This window comes from Octopus bimaculoides, chromosome 9, assembly GCF_046866305.1.
Source record: "Octopus bimaculoides isolate indiv1 chromosome 9, ASM4686630v1, whole genome shotgun sequence".
Classification (NCBI taxonomy): domain Eukaryota; kingdom Metazoa; phylum Mollusca; class Cephalopoda; order Octopoda; family Octopodidae; genus Octopus; species Octopus bimaculoides.
The window spans coordinates 34,621,632-34,630,966 of record NC_142936.1 but is presented as its reverse complement, the minus strand read 5'-3'; the positions used below and the strand labels follow the sequence as shown (position 1 = coordinate 34,630,966).

The 9,335-nt window shown below is 32.8% G+C and overlaps 1 protein-coding gene across 1 annotated transcript; it reads right to left on the bottom strand.

Moving 5' to 3' along the window:
• Positions 1-251: 251 nt before the first annotated feature.
• On the bottom strand, positions 252-8,367 carry LOC106868288 (uncharacterized). Its single transcript, XM_014913478.3, has 2 exons — positions 8,205-8,367; positions 252-4,754 (listed from the first exon to the last, which is right to left on the bottom strand). Exon 2 carries the CDS (start codon positions 4,343-4,345, stop codon positions 3,233-3,235), a length of 1,113 nt encoding a protein of 370 aa, XP_014768964.1. The 5' UTR covers positions 4,346-4,754; positions 8,205-8,367; the 3' UTR covers positions 252-3,232.
• Between the last annotated feature and the right edge of the window lie 968 nt (positions 8,368-9,335).

Here is a 9,335-nt window from a genome sequence, read left to right as displayed (position 1 = left end):
TTTAAAGAAAACTAAAATATAAATACTTACTGTACAAACAACTTACATTTTTGATCAGATTCAGTTAAAAATATTTCTAAAGAATTAAAATATTGTGTACGTCAAAAAGTCAACGTTTTTTTTCTTCTTAAAGAGCGCGAAGACTGAGTGTGTATATGTCACAGCGGACGTATGTGTATTCTGTATGTGTGTATGTGTTGATGGCACGGAAGCCATGTTTTTTTTTTCCATCAAGAAATAACAAACAAAAATTGTGCTTAATCGTTTTCATTAATAAATAGAGGTCCAGATATCACAAAAATTTGTACTGCACTGCCGAAGGTAAGTATGGAAATAAATATGCAAAAAAAATTACGATAAAATATACTATTTCTGAAATATTTCAGGTACACACAAGCAGAGATGAGAGCACTGATGGACATCTCTTTAGATTTGTAACCTGTTATCAAATGGTCAGATATGGAATATTTCCTGGCACTGAAAAGAAAGTTTGGACATAAAAATACACTTTCAGAAATTACAAATGGATGATACCTAGATGTTGCCATGTGGGCTATATCACTTCACATTAATGAAAAATACAGTTAGCCTAGTATAAATTTAACTCATATCAATGATTTCTAGAACTCTATAAGGTAGAATATAAAAGTTGGTTTAACACTGTTTCCACCAACTCCACTGCTCTAAATAAGGAACTTTAACATTTTAAAAATCAATCTACCCGAGGCTATCCCTTTTTTCTGGGACACAAACTTCCTGTTTTTAAATGATCTAAGTTAATATTTTCTATCAAAAAATGTCAATTTATGTTCTAAACACCAGCATAATAATAACTTAGTTATCTAAATTCTTCACAATTTGATAAAATAATTGAAAGATAATGTATTTCAACAGAAATATGGTAACAAAATGATTATAAAAATGTCTTGATATTTTTATATGATTCACACATTATCCCAACTCTAAAGTTTCACTCAAAAATGGTTAAATTAGGAATTTCAAGCAGTTTTTAACTACAATATATTTTTTTATATGAAATTCATCTTTTATTGTAATATCCAGTATTCCACCTAAAACCATACAAGAACTGCAAAAATTCAGTTATATCTTTTATAATAACTGCAATACCTTACTGAAATGTTTGTTCTAGACATCATGAATAACAATGTATCACATATGTTAGTTTTTATATTTTGTTGCATTTTAACAGTATTGGTAACGGAAATATATTTTCTTTAGACTCTCTTCTCCCTTGTCTCCTGTCGGCCAACTGGCTAATCACATATTCTTTAGATAACCAATATCATTATCATTTTATGTACCAAGTTATGTTTTTCTTTCATTCACTGCATGATAATCTCTAACATCTAGTATTCAGTATTGAATCATGTCAGTAAATTGTATTACTACAAAGTAAACATTTAATGGAGATCAATTTAGGGAAACGTGCAACTTTAATCAAATATTGACTAAATTTGTGAATTCTATAGTTTATGGTTGTGTCAGCACAAGTTGTTGCAAGAGGTTTTACATGTAAAATGACAGGAGAATAATTAAAAAATGAATTAGTTTTATTTAAATTCAGTTTATTAAGAATATTTATAAAAAGTGATGCCAGAACCTATAATTCAGTTTAGATCAGAAAAGATTGCAAGAATGGTGGTGATATCTTTTATTACAAATATGTCTAACTGACAAATTATGCCCCCACCCCTATTTTGCATTTATATTATATTAAAGGGTTCATTGATACTTTCTAATTAACATTCAGCTTAACCATCATGTCATAAGTAAACTGTAAAATTATATACCAATGTAACCAACAACAGAATCATCCTTTGATGGAATAAACATAATAAATTTAACAGCAGAATATACTTAAGATATCATATGAATATCCCATTAAAGTATGACGAAATATTTCAATTTTATCATTTGTGTATTTATTTGTAATACAACTAAACAGTGATGTTATCCCTGATTTGGAGAATACATTTCCCAACTATTCACCCACATCGAACAAATCAGTAGTACTTTTCTCTTGCTGGAAATATGTTAGAAAGAATGTATACAGTATTAGAAAGAATGTATACAGTATTTTGAAATAATTATTTTACTAAAAATATTATAATGATAAATTATCTTACCAATGTAATATGTTGGGAGTTTGTTATCACATGTTTATTTTCTTTCCTGTGTGAATACATTTCTGGTTATCATTCATGTTATTCTTTGATATGGGACTTCTCGAAACTATTGTATTCAATAACTGCCTTCACTGCTATTTTATTTACAGCCAGTCATTTATTCTCTCTACCATCATAATCTTTCTCATACTCATTCACTCATCCTGGCTCTTCCATAGTCATCAATCTATCTCCTGTGTCATTGCTTTCTGATCATTGCTCTACTCTCTTGGTTATGTAACCCTGCATGGATGTACATATCACAGAATACAGGGTACTCTTATCAATCCTCTTCTCACTAATCATTCATTTCTCTCATTAATGCTTCTACTTATGCCTTTCACTTCTTACCTCTATTGCTCTCATCTTTTCACACTCCCTGTACTTGGCTGTCAGTGAGGGATAGATCTTTGCTCTTCACTACAACCTTCTCCTAGTGTAATGTAGCCTTCTCATCACTCCAACACTCTATCCAGCTTTCATCCTAATCACCCTAGCTGCCTTATCCACCCTAAAACCAATCTGTCATTACCCTTCCTATACTTCACCTACTCTTGGACCATATGATATAGACATCCATCATTCACTCCATTTCTGCTATCACACTTTTGCACATACCTCACCTCATCACCCTGATTGAAAGAATACTTTTCAGGGAAATAAGTACTCTCATATCTTCAAGGCAAGTGGTAACCATGCTATATTGCTGACACTATAAATCCACCCGGAGTATTCTGTAAAGTGGTTGGTGAATGAGACATGGGACCAAGAAACCTTTAGTGTTGTCCAAAAATTGATAACTTCTATCATATTGGAGCCTCAAAAATAGCATCAAGGACATTTTATAATATGGTTGGTATTAAGAAGAGCATCTACCCATAGAAATCTAGCCAAAAATGAATCATACAAGCAAAATGCAATTCCCCAACCCATCTAGGTGAGCAGTGCCCACCCAGTCCATGCCAGCATAGAAGGCAGAAGTCAAACAGTGATGATGATGATAATTAGATTTCTTTCATGAAATTAAATTTTGACATTGATATTTACTAATTTTTATTAATACAGACATGTGTAGATAAGTGACTATTTTGACAGAATGATTTATCACAGACATTACAATGATATGGTTTCTCTCCTGTATGAATACGCCTATGAGTAGTTAAGTGGCCGTTTTCAGAGAATGATTTATCACAGATATCACAGCGATATGGCTTCTCTCCTGTATGAATACGTTTGTGCTTGGTCAATACACCATTTTCAGAGAATGATTTACCACAGATATCACAATGGAAAGGCTTCTCTCCTGTGTGAATACGTTTGTGTTTAGTTAACACACCATTTTCAGAGAAGGATTTACCACAGATATTACAGTGATATGGTTTCTCTCCAGTATGAATACGTTTGTGAGTAGTTAAGTGATGATTTCGAGAGAATGCTTTACCACAGATATCACAGTGATATGGCTTCTCTCCTGTATGAATACGTTTATGATTAGTTAAATGATGATTCTGTGAGAATGATTTGCCACAGATATCACAGTTATATGGTTTCTCTCCTGTATGAATGTGTTTGTGTATAGTTAAGACACTACTTCCAGAGAATGATTTACCACAAATATCACAGTGAAATGGTTTTTCCCCTGTATGAATGTGTATGTGTTTAGTTAAGTCACCACTTCCAGAGAATGTCTTGCCACATATATTGCAATGATATGGCTTCTCGCCTGTATGAACACGTACATGTTTAATTAAGTGATCATTTACAGAGAATGATTTACCACAGATATCACAGTGAAAAGGCTTCTCACCTGTATGAATGCGTTTGTGAGCAATTAATTGGTTTGTTTGAGTAAATGTTTTACCACAGATATTACAGTGAAATGGCTTTTCTCCTGTATGAATACGTTTGTGAATAGTCAGGTTACTGCTTTGAGAGAATGATTTACCACAGATATCACAATGATATGGTTTTTCACCTGTATGAACATGTTTGTGAGTAGTTAAGTGACTATTTTCAGAGAATGATACACCACAAATATCACAGTGATAAGGTTTTTCTCCTGTATGAATGCGTTTGTGAATAGTAAGTTGACCCTTTTTAGAGAATGTCTTTTTACAGATACCACAGGTATATGCTGATTTGCCTATCTCTTTTGGCATATCTTGCAATTAAAGCAATCCTTTAAGTTTCTCACATAAATTTTTCCATAATTTTTATTCTCACACCACAATATTTGGATGTTTTCCTTGTTTTCTTTTTTTATATATTCCTATACTGCTATATTTCCATTAACTGTAACCATTGTTGATATTTAAAGCAGGTTAAACTTCTTTGCAAATTTGTCTGAGATTAATTAGAATGCAAAATCATCTTGTATGTATTCCAGTTAATGAGGAGGAGAAATATCACTAATAATCTCACTCAGAAGAACAATTTCACAGTGATTCTACCACAGATTTATATTAACAAGGTTATATCTGTTCTCTATCAAATCTTCTTTCAAAGATAATAAATATTGATAATATATCTGAAGTAAAATATTCTTTTATGCCAATGTCATCTGATATTCTGAAATAATAAAGAAACAGTATAAACTATAAAGAATACTTAGAGGACCAACAGCGGAAAATTTATTATATTTCAATATTGATCAACTATAGATATAAAACATTACTCAACCAAATGAACTTACCTTTTAATATGTTATTAAAATTACATCAAACAATCTTATGTGAAGTCTACATATTTGCAGACAACAGTTACACCTTCAGATTATGTGTTAAAATATTGATTAACATTCTATCACCAGACTATGATGTAAGGCATTTCAGCTTTAACTTTCCCACCTTCATTATTGCATTGTATATCCAGGACTACATTACCCAATATAGTCCTCAAATTTCAAAACTGAAGGATTCAAATTTAGGTAAATATAGCTGCAATTTCTAGTAGAACATGTAATCACTTAGAGGTGCCTACTGTGGCCCAATATTGCTTAAGTTTAGGTCCTCCCTGACTGAGCCTGTTTAAAAGCAGGTTCTTTTCCATGAAGTTGTGTATTTTGTGACAGATCATTTTTATAGGTAGTTCAGAGCTGCAGAAATCAATGTGCAACAATTACAAAAACTTTCAAACATGAAAATCCTTGGACATTGGAGCCTCATACTTTTATAATACCTCTATAGAATCAGGGGGTTGAAAAAGAAGAAAAATTCTACTGGTCTCATGTAGATAGTAGATGGGACAATCATAAAAGTTTTCCTAGGCTGTATTTTGCCCCCAAGCCTGAAGAAAATTTAATAAAACTAGTAAAATGTCAGAAATAATATGAATCAGTGAAAAACAAAATGAATCAAAAGCAATTTGCTAGCCTAATATCTAGTATCTCATCTCATAAGTTCTTAGTGTGTAAAGCACCTTTTGAAACTTTTTCAACTGTTCACTTTTCCAACCAAGAGAGCAACATACTGACTTTATTTAAATGAATGCTCATTTGGAAGAATACCAATGTGTTGCAGTTTTAATGAAGAAAAGTTAGTAGTCATTGCCTTGATATAAGTAAAGACATTGCATTTTCTGTAGTTCTGAACACAAATACAAACATTTATGGTGTTATGATTTCAGAGTAAAATGGAAAGTTACAGACGCTCAATAGGAAAGGTACTGATTGATGAATTACTGAAACTAAGTTTCCTAAAATAGAGATTATTTATTTCAGTGACGGATCATCAGTACAGTACAAAAACCACAAGAACTTTTCTAATTTGATCTTCCATGAGCAGATTTTCAGTTAAAAGCAGAATGGCATTTCTTTGCCACATCACATGGTTAAAATGCTAGTGATAACAGTGGGACAATCAAGTGGTTAACAGCACAAGCAAGTCTGCAAAAAGCAGTCTCAGAGTAGAAGCTCTAAAGCAGTTGTTCAAATTTGCCAGGAAAGAGATCAATGTAGTAACCACTTTCTCTCAAGTCACTTAACCAGGTGTCACAGTTTCTAGATACACAATTTTCAAACTCTGCCAAATACAGAGGTACATGTGGAAACCATGAATTTATTCCATGTGGTAACGACATCTCCATGAGCCTTGTATCTGGAAATCATTCATCAAGACTGCTACTGCAAGATAATGCAAATTCTATTTCAATTGAAAATATCCATCAGGGTCATACTATGTGTTTTAGTATGATATTGGTTGGTACTTTGGAGTGACAAATTATGTTTCAGTTGAACACTTTGATGTTAATGTAAAGTTCCTTCATCCTAAAGTCAGTCAGTTTTTCTGGCCAAGAAATGATGATATCTGTTGGATTTCAACATTGGACGTAATTGTAAATGTGGTTCCTCCGTCTTTTGGAAGCACTAGCAGTTGTTATCATTTTTCATGTGATGATATACAAAATTTGATGTGATATGTATTAGGCTACCAAATAGCTTTTGATTCATTTTGTTTTCCAGTTTCATGTTATTTCTGACATTTTGCTAGTTTTATTAATTTTTCTTCAGATGTGGAGGCAAAATACAGTCCAAGAAAACTTTTGATTGTCCCATCAGCTATCAATATAGGACTACTAGAATTTTTCTTCTTTTCGACCTCCTGAATCTACAAAGCTATTATAAAAGTATGAAACTCCATTTGCCAACCAAGAGGTCAATGTCCAAGGATTTTCACATTCGGAACTTTTCTAATTGTTGCATATTGATTTCCTTGGCTCTGAACTACCCCACAAAATGGAAATTTCCATTTTGAGCTATTTTAAGGGGATGAAAATTGATATTTAGATTGGTTTTAAATGCTGTAGTTTTACATTTCTATACTTACCATCAGGTGTATTTTCTGAATATAATTTTATATAGTTTCAACCTAGTGATAAGAAGTTATTCTAGTTAAAATACTGTAAAAATCACCAAATTTTTCACTTTGTTCTGTTCTTGATCCCCCACCCCCACCATTGCACAAGAAAGCAGGCTTTTCAGTTAGTGAATTCGTATATTCTGATAAGATTTCAGACCTTATTGTAAGATTAGGGAAGATGGAATGCTCAACAACTGTTGTTATTAAGTAATAGCTGTCTAAACTTAAGATCTTTTTTTTAAATAGCCCTCAAGACGTGGATTTTTGCAATTTTCAGTTGGCATTTTTTTTCTACATTGGCTAAGTTAAAAGAATTGATCTTTAGTGTCAGTCAATCTGAGGGACTTGAGATAGTGGGGATTAAAGAAACATAATTTTCAAAGTATTATATCAAACCTATTTGGAATGATGGGCCTCTAAAAATAAAAAATTCAATATTTCAAAAATTTAGGAAATTGCCTAAACTTAAGTAACCATAAAATGTGATTGGTAATATCTATGGAGCTAAAATTTTCAGGAATTACTCCTCTCACAGAGACTAAGATAATGACGTAAATTTGAAGAAAATCTTAAGAACCTTCGCGATGGACCTTTGATGAATTTAACTAGAACGAGTCTTTTATATAATTACCGTAATTACCAGATACCAGTGGAAACACACAACACTGGGATTAGATTTCCTAATGTTATTATGTGGTTTCCACTTTTGTATAGTTATTGTATTCTCAAACATTCACTTGATTCTAAAATTCAACCTTGAAGTTTTGGCGCTTTTCGTTATTACTCTACATTTGAAATTTAAACAAAATGAATGAAAAAATATGAATTCGTACGAATACATATACAATATCTCAATTTTTCTTTTCTTTCTTATTTCAATTTACCATTCTCAAAGAATGTATTCTTATTGACAGACATTTCTTTTTAAATGCACCACTGAAATTACCATCCGTAACTCGTTTCATGACCACATGAATGATACAAATCGACTGGAAAACAACAATACGATTTCCTTCAAAAACTTTGTAATAGTGTCTTTGTTCATAATTTTCAAATGAATTTTCGAAAATTATAATTAATTTGAAATGATAATCAAGGGCCAATGAAGAAATTACATGCGATGTAGGTTAATGAAGAAACGTCTAAATCTTTGTCAGCTTACCGTTTTCATGTGTAAACAGTTATTCGATGTGTTCTACCTTGTCACCAAACTACAAAAGAAATGATCTCGTTCTTAAATTTGTATCCAGGTGTGCTATTAGTTTCATTCTACGATATCAATATTCAAGTAGCCGCTAATACTTGTAGCCATAAATTCGTATCTTGTCACACTGAAGCACTGAAAATGATTTTATGTCTTTAGCCGCAGATTCAATATGAAACGTCTGTGTCTATATTAGGATGTTGCGATTATTACTTGTCATTCATTCATGCATACGTACATATATTTATTTATTTATTCGTGTGTTTTGGTTGAGTCAACCTCTTGCTATTCCGAGTTTCAACTGTGGTAACACAGAGTTTTCAGGCAAGTTAAGAACTGCATGATGTTGTAACCCACAAAAGACAGATGAAACTCTGAGTAGCAAGAGACTTATGCAATTAAAATAAAAGAAATATTATGAATCTTGGATCTTGTCCTTTTGATGGACAACTCGATTAATTAATTTTCTTTAACTAAATATTGTGAAACTTCGGATACTGGTAGAATGTGTCATATAGAACATCTTTTACTCTTAGCGTTGCTGAGAAAAGTTTCTATTTTCGAAGTTATCCGAAGTTTCAAAGTGTTTAGTCAAAGAAAAGATCCAAAGATTTTCCTCACAAATTTCTTTATAACCGTAATGTATGCCATTTGAAAGGGATTTGTATAAAATTTCATTAAAAGATATCCATTTTCCTCAATGTTATCATCATCATCATTTAACGTCCGCTTTCCATGCTAGCATGGGTTGGACGATTTGACTGAGGACTGGTGAACCAGATGGCTACACCAGGCTCCAATCTGATCTGGCAGAGTTTCGACAGCTGGATGCCCTTCCTAACGCCAACCACTCCGAGAGTATAGTGAGTGCTTTTACGTGCCACCGGCACTGGCAACGGTCTCGCTCAAAAGGTGTCTTTTACGTGTCACTTGCACGGGAGCTAGTCCAGCGGCACTGGCAACGACCTCGCTTGAATGATTTTCTAACATGCCACCAGCACAAGTGCTGGAAGGCGACGCTCGTAACGATTAAGCTCAAATGGTGCTACTTACGGGCCACTAGCACGGAAGCCAGACAGCTGCTCTGGC

Bases quoted from the DNA above. Each gene is read 5' to 3' on its own strand.
- LOC106868288 (XM_014913478.3), bottom strand. From the start codon at position 4,345: ATGCCAAAAGAGATAGGCAAATCAGCATATACCTGTGGTATCTGTAAA.